At 39.7% G+C, this 13,724-nt stretch overlaps 1 protein-coding gene across 5 annotated transcripts in view; it reads right to left on the reverse strand.

Moving 5' to 3' along the window:
• Positions 1-13,724, reverse strand: part of srpk2 (SRSF protein kinase 2) — a 261,158-nt gene that overhangs the window by 53,295 nt on the left and 194,139 nt on the right. For all 5 annotated transcript variants that reach the window (XM_034176049.1, XM_034176048.1, XM_034176050.1 and 2 more), the window contains 3 exons: positions 13,222-13,309; positions 13,034-13,140; positions 4,593-4,758 (listed from right to left, as the gene is read on the reverse strand). In XM_034176049.1, the coding sequence (XP_034031940.1) occupies positions 4,593-4,758; positions 13,034-13,140; positions 13,222-13,309 (361 nt within the window). The remainder of the gene's footprint in view (positions 1-4,592; positions 4,759-13,033; positions 13,141-13,221; positions 13,310-13,724) is intronic.

The following is a 13,724-nucleotide window of genomic DNA, read 5'->3' on the forward strand; positions in this document are numbered from 1 at the left end:
ATTTTAGATCCTGCAACACAGTCAGAATCTGTCATCCTATTTTATAGGATGGAATCCTTCTAGTTTGATATCTGAAGTCATTGTATCTGAATACTTTTTGAAAAATGTAAGAACTATAACTGGTTACTCCGAGGCTTAAAAAGACTCTGCTGGCTGATGCAAACAATTGACAGCTCTTGGGGGGTTCACCAAGAGGACAGAGTTCATGCCAAGTTTGTTAAGTCTGTTCTTTTAAGATCTTCAAGGGAAGAACTTTGGAACTCAAGATGAAGAGAAATAAGACCGAAATATCTCTGCAAGGCACAAAAAGCCAAGGAACTGTGCATGCACAAAAGGCTTTTTTATGTTTTACTCCATGGATCTCTTTCCTGTATTTCTCGATTAAACAGGGCATAAAGCAAAAATGATGAGTTTTGCATTTCAAAAATTACTATTAATTTTTTTTACATGAATATGACCTAATTCTGATGAAAGCTGACACATAGGTCACTCTTTTTTAATCACAAACTGAAATTTAATTGCACAATCAACAGCTGGGATACCTACAATACTTAATGACAGTAAATGCTGCTTTGAATGAATGGCACATTATGCAGTGCTGCTTTCTTTTAAATAAAAAAATAAAGAAAAAAGTTAAAAGAAAGTCAAATGCATGAATGATTTTCCAACTGATGAGAGAAATGAATGCTAAAAATCACATATGCAATTAGAGCTATAATTAAATTCATGTAGGTTGGGTTGGGGTTCGCTTAAGGTTAAAGAGTGCAAATTAAAATTTCTTGCAATAAGTGTAACTGTCTGAACACCAGATGGTACGCCTGCAGATGCATAATTTGGAAGCTATTCTATTTCTGCAGTAACAGGTTTCAAAAGTGGTCCATGCAATAAGTGATCTGTGTTTTATCAAAGCAACTCTTGAGGAATACACACAGAATACACAGTCTGGTCACTCATTAGATCATGAACTGGGACACTGGCAGTAATTATATGGTGAAATTCTCTTACAGTCTTTCAGTCAGACAAGGGGTACATCCTTGCATTCTCTTAAATAACAATCTATCTGCCACAGCCAGGTGAAACATGGGTGTCTCTTTGCTGTCTCCAGCCAATGGGGTCCTCAGCACTCAGACACCTGGACACTGGATCATGCACAAAGAAACACGCCACATGGCCAAAATGTCAACGCTGATACGCTTTCATAATGCAAGTGATACTCCTCATCTTAGTCTCTCTCTATGGAATCACTCATTTAATACAAAGGCACTCCAGTGGTACCAAACCATCCTCTGAATAGATCTAATACCAAAGACCTCCAGTCATCTACTCGTCACCTTAGTTAGTATCCAAGTCTCACAACCATATAGGAAGACGGGTAGTGCCAGGCCCCTAAAGACTTGGACTTTTGTTCTCCCGCAAAGATATCAGCAATGCCAAACGCCTCTGTCCAGCGGTCTCATGACTTCATAAGCTATTCCCAGCTATTCCCATGATCTCAAAGGTAGAGGAGCCAGAAAATTTATGTCACTGCTGAGATAAGTGAATTTCTCAACTCTTTCACCACATACAGATACACTTCTGATGGCTGCATTTGGGATGTCGTTAAAAGCTTTAATCTTTATCTTGATCCAGGACAATTGCAAACACATACACTCTGATTCCTCACTCAGCTTTTCTGCAGTCAGATTATCCAATGATTCCACAAAGATCACAGCATCGTCCATGAAGTCAAGCACAGTGAACCTTTCTTCACCAGCAAAAGCACCTAAATCACTGGTCTACACAACCCTACCAGACACTCAGTCAGTGTAGGAGCCAGAACACACCTCTTACGAATGCCAGTTTTCACTGGGACAAACTCTGGGTCTCTGCCTCCACTCCGCACAGCACTCATAGTGTCTGTGTGCAGGCTGGCTATGATGTCCAGTAACTTCTTGGAGATCCCAACAATTCTCAGGATGTCTCAGAGAGCAGTCCGATCAACTAAATCAAATGCTTTGCAAAAATCACACTCACAGACACACGCACACATACTCTGTAATTTCTGTGTTCTCTATTTCCCCTGAGATACCACAGTTTCACCAAAAATCCCACATTGAACTATTTTTTGTCTTGCCGAACTACTCACTGTAAACACACTGAGCTAGCACTTCTGCATTAAATCTTGCTGAATATAAATAATAATGTAAATAATACTATTAATCTTATTCATTGTTTCATTTGAAATGTGTTCATCACACATGCTCGAATTACAAAGACTACAAAAATTTGGTGAATCATACAGCACTGACACCTCTATGTAGTAATTGCATCATATGCATCTGTTGCTACCTCAACCGAGGAGTTGAAGAAGAAGATTGTTATTTAACGTGGGTAGCCAACGAAAGGACTTAGCTTACTTCCAAAAGGGCCCATGGCACGTGTCTGTCACTCCTCCCCAGCACACCTGTTCAAAGTGGCAGTTGGGAGCTTGGCTGTAATTTCAAAATTAACCCGGATCGTTGGCATCCTAGTCCAATGTGCAAACCATTACACCACCACCTAGTTAGTCACTGTGACACCAGAGTCACTTAACTCTGCACAAGAAGATTTTAAATTTCTCTTCTCTCACATTGTGACATAGAACAATCTCATAAGGGAAGGGCATAATTTGTGTGACTGCTGGGTTTTTGTGCTCTTTTAAAAAAAAAAAAATACCACACACCTGAACAGGATATGTATGTCCTGGTAAGTAGTGTGCCTAGATAGAGAGAGTGGCGACATGACGAGTCGAAAAAATCGGTCACGTGATTCATGGTGCCATCTTGGGTTCAAAATATCGTTCACTGTTAATCTATGCACGTAAATACCAGCTATTTTATTCATTTATTCACTGAAAATGCCAGGTTATTGTGCATCTGGAGGCACAAATAGACACAGCAAGGGCTTCAAGATGTACAGATTCCTTTCAGATCCGAAAAGAAGAAAAGAAAGTCAGCTGTGTGGGATGGAAGCGACTTCATCATCAAAGCTTTGAGAGGTAAATTTATTGTTCAGTTCCATGTACAGTAAAACTCACCTAAAACGTCATCGTATAAACTAGATAGTCGCAGTTACCAGACAAAAAAAAGGCCCAAAGTTTTTGTATTGTTTTCCATGTAATAAACACCGTATATAACAGATTTTGTACAACACTCACATCGGATAAAATGTCCCGTCCAATCGCAGTGTATTTCCACTAAACCCCTCGGATGTGGGACCGGAGTCATTTCCGTGATTAAAAGTCTGACCGTTTATTTTTTTCACATCGTGCTCAGACTCGGAGCCTCAGCCTGACGCACACGTCAGGCAGGTCATTAATGAGGCGCACGTCCAGATTCAGGATTCCCCGTAGATGTTCTGCTGAACATCTACGCATTTTACAGTGTGCACTGATTAAAAATGGATCAGAAAAGTCCGCAACTTTACAGCATGAAGTCGGTAAAAGAGGAAGTTATACAGCTTACCTTTGATTTGGAGGTGATGATTGTAGAAAGAAAAGCTTGTTGAGGGTGCAATTAGTCCACAACAAAGCATAATCCAGAGATGTAGAACTTTAAAACTGTCACACACGTGATTGTATGACACGGATTACAGCTATGCAGCTCCATAAATCACGCTTTAATTAATTAAATAAATCATCATAAATTGTAAATTTATGTAAATTTGATAGCTTAACTATTTTTATATTTATTTTGATAGCACCTGTACATGGATTGCGTTGCTGTATGTCAATGGTCTCCAAACTATTCCAGAAAGGACCGAGAGGGTGCAGGTTTTCTTTGCAGCCACTGACTCCAGCAGGTGATTTCACTGATGAACTCATCCCACCTGCTCCAAGTGATGTTAATCAGTGAAATCACCTGCTGGAGTCAGTGGCTGCAAAGAAAACCTGCACCCTCTCGGTCCTTTCTGGAATAGTTTGGAGACCACTGCTGTATATGGTTAAATGATAAAAAAAATGTTGAAAACATTAAAGGGTCATTCAGTAGTTCAGTGCAGTTGGAACCAAAATGGCGCCATGTTCTGAGTTGACGCCACTCTCTCTATCTAGGCACGCTACTGGTAAGGGAAGGGCACCGGTGTATGAGACAACTCGGAATTCATTTAAAAATAAATAAGACAGGGCAGTAAAAGGGGCCCAAAAAATATGGAACTGTCCTGGGGGAAAAATAGGAAATCTTTCACTCGTATAGATCCGTAAAATATTATGTTAAATAATATTAACAGTAATAATGATAATGAGCAACAATTATGATTCTTATTTTTCAAAACAAACCATTGCTGTTGTAATCTTGTTGCACTGTGGCCACTGCTCACCTTCATTAGCTGCACAGTCACAATGAAATCTTACTTCACAAGATGTTTTTGTGAACATTTTATTTTTTAATTTATTCCTTGTTTTATTGAGTCCCTGGGCAAGCCTCAGTTGAGCAGCTTGGAGTTCAATGTTCTGCCCATAGACACCTCGACAGGGGCAATATTGATAAAAACTGAGACTTTGTTGCTTCACATACTATTATGACTGCTACATGCTGTGAATATCTCCTGTGAATAAACTTATCTGAGCGTCTTACCTGCTGATCCGGAGGGAGGAGGAGCTCCAGCTTTCTGCCATTCAGTTGCCTCCATGGCCATGCGCCGGACAAAAGCATCATCGACACACATCAGGATGTTCTCCGGCTTGATGTCCGTGTGGATGATTTTACACTTTGCATGGAGGTAGTCCAGGCCTTGCAAGACCTACAAACACATTCAAGAATTTAAAATATCTTCACAAATAAAAGCAAATGAACCAATTTTGCAGAATCATAATATTAAAAAAATTCTTAAAGTTACAGAATGACAGCAACAAAATGTTTTCACAAAGTGAAAAAAAAAAAAAACATCAAATGTTGTAGACATGCCAGTTACTGGGTCACTGACAAATTTTCAGTAAATCATCACTTTCCAGGTTATCCTCATGAAAGATTTGTCACAAAATATACAAAAAGCACTGCAAAATTTGTACATATCCCATGGATTTGTCAGCCAGCAGGCAGCAATGATGTCACTGAAAACAAGATGCCAGATTTTTCTTTTCTTTGAAGTGGAAATTTATCTTATACTGATTATTGTTGTTCTTAACCTAGCCTGCACCAAAACAGAAAAAAATGCATTTCTGAATGTTAAATGCAAAATGTCCATTTTCCTGCTACACCTTGATGATTTAGTCAGCATATGCATACGCAGGCATACATCTAATAAGTTATGGGCACGTTTTGCATAAGTTAAGAGCAAGTTGAAGCACACTGATATACGACATAAATACGGCAAGTACATCTAAAAATTTTGGACATGCACAATATTTTCGATGTATGCCAGTGTATGGTTGATACATCCCGCATACGCAGGACATAAGTTGTAGGTAAGTTATGTGATGACATACGTTTCTTGTAGATTACTCATAAGTCGAAATATGTCCATTGACGCTGTCCATTGATTGGCTCAAAGCTGCAGTCACCTCAACAGTTCAGACTGTTTCAAATATTTAAACCATTCACACACAGAGTAAAATATAAAGTTTTAATCTTAGCTGTTTGTTTCAGTCAGATTCATCATCACAGCCTGATGAAAATTTATCCACATAAAGCGTTCTGATTTTGGAAAACGATCTGTGAAAATACTTTAATTCCTTGTTGTGGCTGAAAAAACGTAAAATAAGTTCCTCTGTTTTGTTTCTCAGCTTGAATGAGAGGACGCCAGTGCTTTGTGCCACAAGAAAATGAGCTTATTTTAAAAGTTGAAAGAGTCACAGCACCTCATTCATTCACATCAGCGTTTACCACAGGCATCAGTCAATACTTCAGCATTCTGCATGCGATGAAAATAAATCCACCAAGCATGATCCACCAAGGCAAAAATAAAATTAAATAAAAAAAAGTTAAATTACTCTGTTTGGCCGCCATGTGGAGGGGAAAGGTTGTGCGACACTGTACACATGCTCGATGACGTGCATGTCAACATTTACGTGTTCCGCCTGCCAAATAAAAGGGTTCTGCTGGAAGTAGAAACGCAAACCAAGCCAGACTTAACCGTTCCAACACGTACCATACCGTGCAGTACAGACCCAGATCAGTCAGTGGAAACGGGGCTGTCAGCATACGCTGGTTAAATCATCAAGGTGTGACCGGGCCCTAAGAATATGCACAAAATATTGTGCTTTACTTAAGTGTGTGAACTTGTGGAGATATGATAGTCAAGTAGTTAAAGTGGTGGGCTTGTGACCAGATGATCCTCAGTTCAAATTATTATCAGGCTGAAAAATGACTAAGGCCCGTGTCTCAAATTATTCCTCAAATTATTGCTGGTGTGCAGTTGAGCTTGTTGCGTGCCAGCACCCTGACATCAGTGAATGGGTGAATATAAGGCATCACTGTAAAAGTGCTTTTATATTTGTATTTTTATTTCAGCACACTAAAGTACTGTGTTGTTGTTGTTCACTCCTGAATTTCATCCCACAAATTTGGTTCATTTGCATTTATTTCTGAACATATATTAAACTCTGTACTTAAAATGGTGGTTGGCTCTCACTGCGGTATTGTATCACTTCCTGTTCCGGAGCACAGCGGTGTTTTGCTGTATCTGTTAGCTGTTTAATCTGCGCAGTTAGATTGATCTAGTTATCTAGATTACGATTTGTTTCACAGTGTAATCTTCACGTGCCTTAACTAAAGCACTCCTTCTGCTGAATCACCTCTAAATTATTTACACATTATTCACTTTGCGTGTTTTTAGGAATCCGCTAGCTTAGCGCAGCTACTAGCTCTTAGCCGATTTAGCATGGCGGCTTCTCCTGTCTCTCCCGCACTTTTCTGCTCTGGGTGTGAAATGTTTAGTTATTCCTCGGCCTCCTTTAGCAGTAATGGTACTTGTAATAAGTGTAGCTTATTCGTAGCTTTGGAGGCCAGGCTGGGCGAATTGGAGACTCGGCTCCGCACCGTGGAAAATTCTACAGCTAGCCAGGCCCCTGTAGTCGGTGCGGACCAAGGTAGCTTAGCCGCCGTTAGTTCCCCTCTGGCAGATCCCGAGCAGCCGGGAAAGCAGGCCGACTGGGTGACTGTGAGGAGGAAGCGTAGTTCTAAACAGAAGCCCCGTGTACACCGCCAACCCATTCACATTTCTAACCGTTTTTCCCCACTCGGCGACACACCCGCCGAGGATCAAACTCTGGTTATTGGCGACTCTGTTTTGAGAAATGTGAAGTTAGCGACACCAGCAACCATAGTCAATTGTCTTCCGGGGGCCAGAGCAGGTGACATTGAAGGAAATTTGAAACTGCTGGCTAAGGCTAAGCGTAAATTTGGTAAGATTGTAATTCACGTCGGCAGTAATGACACCGGGTTACGCCAATCGGAGGTCACTAAAATTAACATTGAATCGGTGTGTAACTTTGCAAAAACAATGTCGGACTCTGTAGTTTTCTCTGGGCCCCTCCCCAATCGGAGTGACATATTTAGCCGCATGTTCTCCTTGAATTGCTGGCTGTCTGAGTGGTGTCCAAAAAATGAGGTGGGCTTCATAGATAATTGGCAAAGCTTCTGGGGAAAACCTGGTCTTGTTAGGAGAGACGGCATCCATCCCACTTTGGATGGAGCAGCTCTCATTTCTAGAAATCTGGCCAATTTTCTTAAATCCTCCAAACCGTGACTATCCAGGGTTGGGACCAGGAAGCAGAGTTGTAGTCTTACACACCTCTCTGCAGCTTCTCTCCCCCTGCCAGCCCCTCATTACCCCATCCCCGTAGAGACGGTGCCTGCTCCCAGACCACCAACAACCAGCAAAAATCTATTTAAGCATAAAAATTCAAAAAGAAAAAATAATATAGCACCTTCAACTGCACCACAGACTAAAACAGTTAAATGTGGTCTATTAAACATTAGGTCTCTCTCTTCTAAGTCCCTGTTGGTAAATGATATAATAATTGATCAACATATTGATTTATTCTGCCTTACAGAAACCTGGTTACAGCAGGATGAATATGTTAGTTTAAATGAGTCAACACCCCCGAGTCACACTAACTGTCAGAATGCTCGTAGCACGGGCCGGGGCGGAGGATTAGCAGCAATCTTCCATTCCAGCTTATTAATTAATCAAAAACCCAGACAGAGCTTTAATTCATTTGAAAGCTTGACTCTTAGTCTTGTCCATCCAAATTGGAAGTCCCAAAAACCAGTTTTATTTGTTATTATCTATCGTCCACCTGGTCGTTACTGTGAGTTTCTCTGTGAATTTTCAGACCTTTTGTCTGACTTAGTGCTTAGCTCAGATAAGATAATTATAGTGGGCGATTTTAACATCCACACACAAGCTGAGAATGACAGCCTCAACACTGCATTTAATCTATTATTAGACTCTATTGGCTTTGCTCAAAATGTAAATGAGTCCACCCACCACTTTAATCATATCTTAGATCTTGTTCTGACTTATGGTATGGAAATAGAAGACTTAACAGTATTCCCTGAAAACTCCCTTCTGTCTGATCATTTCTTAATAACATTTACATTTACTCTGATGGACTACCCAGCAGTGGGGAATAAGTTTCATTACACTAGAAGTCTTTCAGAAAGCGCTGTAACTAGGTTTAAGGATATGATTCCTTCTTTATGTTCTCTAATGCCATATAACAACACAGTGCAGAGTAGCTACCTAAACTCTGTAAGTGAGATAGAGTATCTCGTCAATAGTTTTACATCCTCATTGAAGACAACTTTGGATGCTGTAGCTCCTCTGAAAAAGAGGGCTTTAAATCAGAAGTGCCTGACTCCATGGTATAACTCACAAACTCGTAGCTTAAAGCAGATAACCCGTAAGTTGGAGAGGAAATGGCGTCTCACTAATTTAGAAGATCTTCACTTAGCCTGGAAAAAGAGTCTGTTGCTCTATAAAAAAGCCCTCCGTAAAGCTAGGACATCTTTCTACTCATCACTAATTGAAGAAAATAAGAACAACCCCAGGTTTCTTTTCAGCACTGTAGCCAGGCTGACAAAGAGTCAGAGCTCTATTGAGCTGAGTATTCCATTAACTTTAACTAGTAATGACTTCATGACTTTCTTTGCTAACAAAATTTTAACTATTAGAGAAAAAATTACTCATAACCATCCCAAAGATGTATCGTTATCTTTGGCTGCTTTCAGTGATGCCGGTATTTGGTTAGACTCTTTCTCTCCGATTGTTCTGTCTGAGTTATTTTCATTAGTTACTTCATCCAAACCATCAACATGTTTATTAGACCCCATTCCTACCAGGCTGCTCAAGGAAGCCCTACCATTATTTAATGCTTCGATCTTAAATATGATCAATCTATCTTTGTTAGTTGGCTATGTATCACAGGCTTTTAAGGTGGCAGTAATTAAACCATTACTTAAAAAGCCATCACTTGACCCAGCTATCTTAGCTAATTATAGGCCAATCTCCAACCTTCCTTTTCTCTCAAAAATTCTTGAAAGGGTAGTTGTAAAACAGCTAACTGATCATCTGCAGAGGAATGGTCTATTTCAAGAGTTTCAGTCAGGTTTTAGAATTCATCATAGTACAGAAACAGCATTAGTGAAGGTTACAAATGATCTTCTTATGGCCTCGGACAGTGGACTCATCTCTGTGCTTGTTCTGTTAGACCTCAGTGCTGCTTTTGATACTGTTGACCATAAAATTTTATTACAGAGATTAGAGCATGCCATAGGTATTAAAGGCACTGCGCTGCGGTGGTTTGAATCATATTTGTCTAATAGATTACAATTTGTTCATGTAAATGGGGAATCTTCTTCACAGACTAAAGTTAATTATGGAGTTCCACAAGGTTCTGTGCTAGGACCAATTTTATTCACTTTATACATGCTTCCCTTAGGCAGTATTATTAGACGGTATTGTTTAAATTTTCATTGTTACGCAGATGATACCCAGCTTTATCTATCCATGAAGCCAGAGGACACACACCAATTAGCTAAACTGCAGGATTGTCTTACAGACATAAAGACATGGATGACCTCTAATTTCCTGCTTTTAAACTCAGATAAAACTGAAGTTATTGTATTTGGCCCCACAAATCTTAGAAACATGGTGTCTAATCAGATCCTTACTCTGGATGGCATTACCCTGACCTCTAGTAATACTGTGAGAAATCTTGGAGTCATTTTTGATCAGGATATGTCATTCAAAGCGCATATTAAACAAATATGTAGGACTGCTTTTTTGCATTTACGCAATATCTCTAAAATTAGAAAGGTCTTGTCTCAGAGTGATGCTGAAAAACTAATTCATGCATTTATTTCCTCTAGGCTGGACTATTGTAATTCATTATTATCAGGTTGTCCTAAAAGTTCCCTAAAAAGCCTTCAGTTAATTCAAAATGCTGCAGCTAGAGTACTAACGGGGACTAGAAGGAGAGAGCATATCTCACCCATATTGGCCTCTCTTCATTGGCTTCCTGTTAACTCTAGAATAGAATTTAAAATTCTTCTTCTTACTTATAAGGTTTTGAATAATCAGGTCCCATCTTATCTTAGGGACCTCGTAGTACCATATCACCCCAATAGAGCGCTTCGCTCTCAGACTGCAGGCTTACTTGTAGTTCCTAGGGTTTGTAAGAGTAGAATGGGAGGCAGAGCCTTCAGCTTTCAGGCTCCTCTCCTGTGGAACCAGCTCCCAATTCAGATCAGGGAGACAGACACCCTCTCTACTTTTAAGATTAGGCTTAAAACTTTCCTTTTTGCTAAAGCTTATAGTTAGGGCTGGATCAGGTGACCCTGAACCATCCCTTAGTTATGCTGCTATAGACGTAGACTGCTGGGGGGTTCCCACGATGCACTGTTTCTTTCTCTTTTGCTCTGTATGCACCACTCTGCATTTAATCATTAGTGATCGATCTCTGCTCCCCTCCACAGCATGTCTTTTTCCTGGTTCTCTCCCTCAGCCCCAACCAGTCCCAGCAGAAGACTGCCCCTCCCTGAGCCTGGTTCTGCTGGAGGTTTCTTCCTGTTAAAAGGGAGTTTTTCCTTCCCACTGTAGCCAAGTGCTTGCTCACAGGGGGTCGTTTTGACCGTTGGGGTTTTACATAATTATTGTATGGCCTTGCCTTGCAGTATAAGGCGCCTTGGGGCAACTGTTTGTTGTGATTTGGCGCTATATAAAAAAAAATTGATTGATTGATTGATTGATTGATTGATTGATTGAAAATGACTGTTGCAAGGACTGTGCACAGAAACACATGTTCAGGCATGCATACACACAAACACAGATACAGCCTTTTCTGTGATCAGTTCTTCTGTCTCATTCTCTTTCCTTCCTACGCTTTGCCTCACAGCCAAATTAAGCACTCGTCTGATGCTTGTCTTCCTCCAGGACAGAGAGGTTGCTGTTGTTTTTGTTCCACTGTTTCTCTCCTTTGTTTCTGTCTCAAAGATTTTAGTTTGAAGTGGAGAACAGTTTCTTGTAATTTCTACTCATCTCAAAGTAGCATTTTACAAGTAGGAGGCTCCTGACTGGACTAAACAACTCCTCACAAGAAAAACACCTGAGAAACACAGTGACACTAAGGCTAGTATCTCACCAAGCGCCAAGTGTGAATTTTGGATTTGCCTACTTTGTTGGAACCAAAAAGAACTTTAGTGACACGTGTTACAACGATTTACAAATGCCTGAAATCGTTTCACAAAGATTTGCAACAGTTTGTGGGAAAATACATTTACCAAGAAATTTTGAACATGTTCAAAATTTATTTCCCACAAGAAATACTGTTTGCAACCGTAAAAACGTTTTGTAAATTTTGTAAAAACAATACAATTTATACCTTGAGTCCGCCTTGAATTTGCATCAGGATGCCATCAGCATGAACACTGCATTTTGGCAGCCCAATTGATGGAAATCTGTTGCAGTGATGGAGAACTTTAATCCCTGGAATGATCTCACTCGGATGAGATTCATATTTCCATTTTCATCTCTGTCGTTTTGTATGACCACACCTTTCCCACAGAGTCATGTCTCTAAATCAGTACTTCTCAAATATATGTCTTATATATACTTCTCACGGCTTCTCCTTGTTTGCTGGGGGTCGCCACAGCAGATCTGACATGGGTTTGCATGTTAAACTGACACGTTTTATGCCGGGTGCCCTTCCCTCCTGCAACTCCACATTAGATGCAGAATGGGCACGGATGGTCTTGAACTTAAAATCGTTTGTTATACTAATGAGGTCATATTTCGCAAAGTTCAGTTATGGCAACCATTCACAGTTTAGTGTGGCCCCGGTTTCATGTAAAACAGCTATATAATTCCAGGTCAATGCTACAAAACTATTATGCTCCAAGCAACACTGATGCCAGAAATGGCTCATTTTAAACTTATGTGACAGAGAAAACCAAAACTTTTATAAAAACATGTTTTACATTATTTTTCCACATCTGAACTTAAAGAAAATTTTAAATATCCAAATACCATTTAATAAAAACAACAAAAACAAACGTGAGACTTTTAATAGATTTATTAAATTTCCATTCTTTTAACTATTAATTCTGTTAACTATCCAAGATAGTGGATTAAGGAACGTGAGAAACCTCATTTTCAAGAAATTAATACATTAAAAAAATTTTTATCTGTATATGTAATGCTAGCTACAGGACAACACAGTCTCTGATAACTCAATTGTGGGGAAAAAAGTGATTAAGTTGATTTCTTATAACTTGCTGGAGGCAGGCTAAAAGAAACAATAATACCAGAGTTGAAAAAGCGAAATTTCTTAAGTAGTTTTTTCATAATTAGGCACATTAAATATTAACAATACGACACCATTAGAAGTCATGTCACTGTCTTTATATTGTAAATGTTGCTAACTTGAGACATAACAGATGTAATGAATTTTCTTTGTGTGTTTTACCCAAACATATTAATTTCAATAAACTTTGGCCCATTTACATTTTCACTCCTCAGTAAGAGAATCAGCACTCATTTAGCTTGTGCACTGTGCTTGTTTCTGCATTATTACCTGTCTGATTATGCTTTTGACACATGGCAGTGGCAAGCCTTGGTAGTTGGATTTGATGATCCACTTCAACAGGTGGTGACCCAGCACCTCAAACACCATACACACATCTGGGATGAGGAGTCAAGAGCCAACATTATCATGGTTCTGTCACACTCGTGCTGGCTCTAACTCAGACCTGAGAAGGATACGTATGCCATTGACACCAGAGATCTTGAAATCATCTATCAGCTGGACCACCATGTCCTTGTTTGGGTCACTGGGGTCACTCTCTCTTACCTTCAGGACACAAAACGAAAAAAGACAACAAACAGAGGGTTAAAAAGACAGGACAGTCAACGAGTGATCTCTGAAAAAGCTCACAAAATACTACACTCCATTCTGTCATACTATTTGCTCAGATGCATTAAACCGTGTACCTGTGACAGTAAAGGGTTTGTCATGAAATACCAGAATTATCCAACTATACTGAAGAGGCCAACAGATGTGTTTACATGTCATTGACAAATATGATGCATTAAAGAACAAAACAACAAAAGTCCAATTATTTCCCCTTGATGACAATGGATCCGAATCATTTTCCTTCATGTACATCTTCACATGGCATGCTACTTTTGTGTGAAATTTCATTGAAATGTACCGTCCGGTTTAGGATAAGTTGCACTTCCAAAGTAAATATCATACAACATGTCAA

This window comes from Thalassophryne amazonica, chromosome 8 (genome assembly GCF_902500255.1).
Source record: "Thalassophryne amazonica chromosome 8, fThaAma1.1, whole genome shotgun sequence".
Lineage (NCBI taxonomy): Eukaryota > Metazoa > Chordata > Actinopteri > Batrachoidiformes > Batrachoididae > Thalassophryne > Thalassophryne amazonica.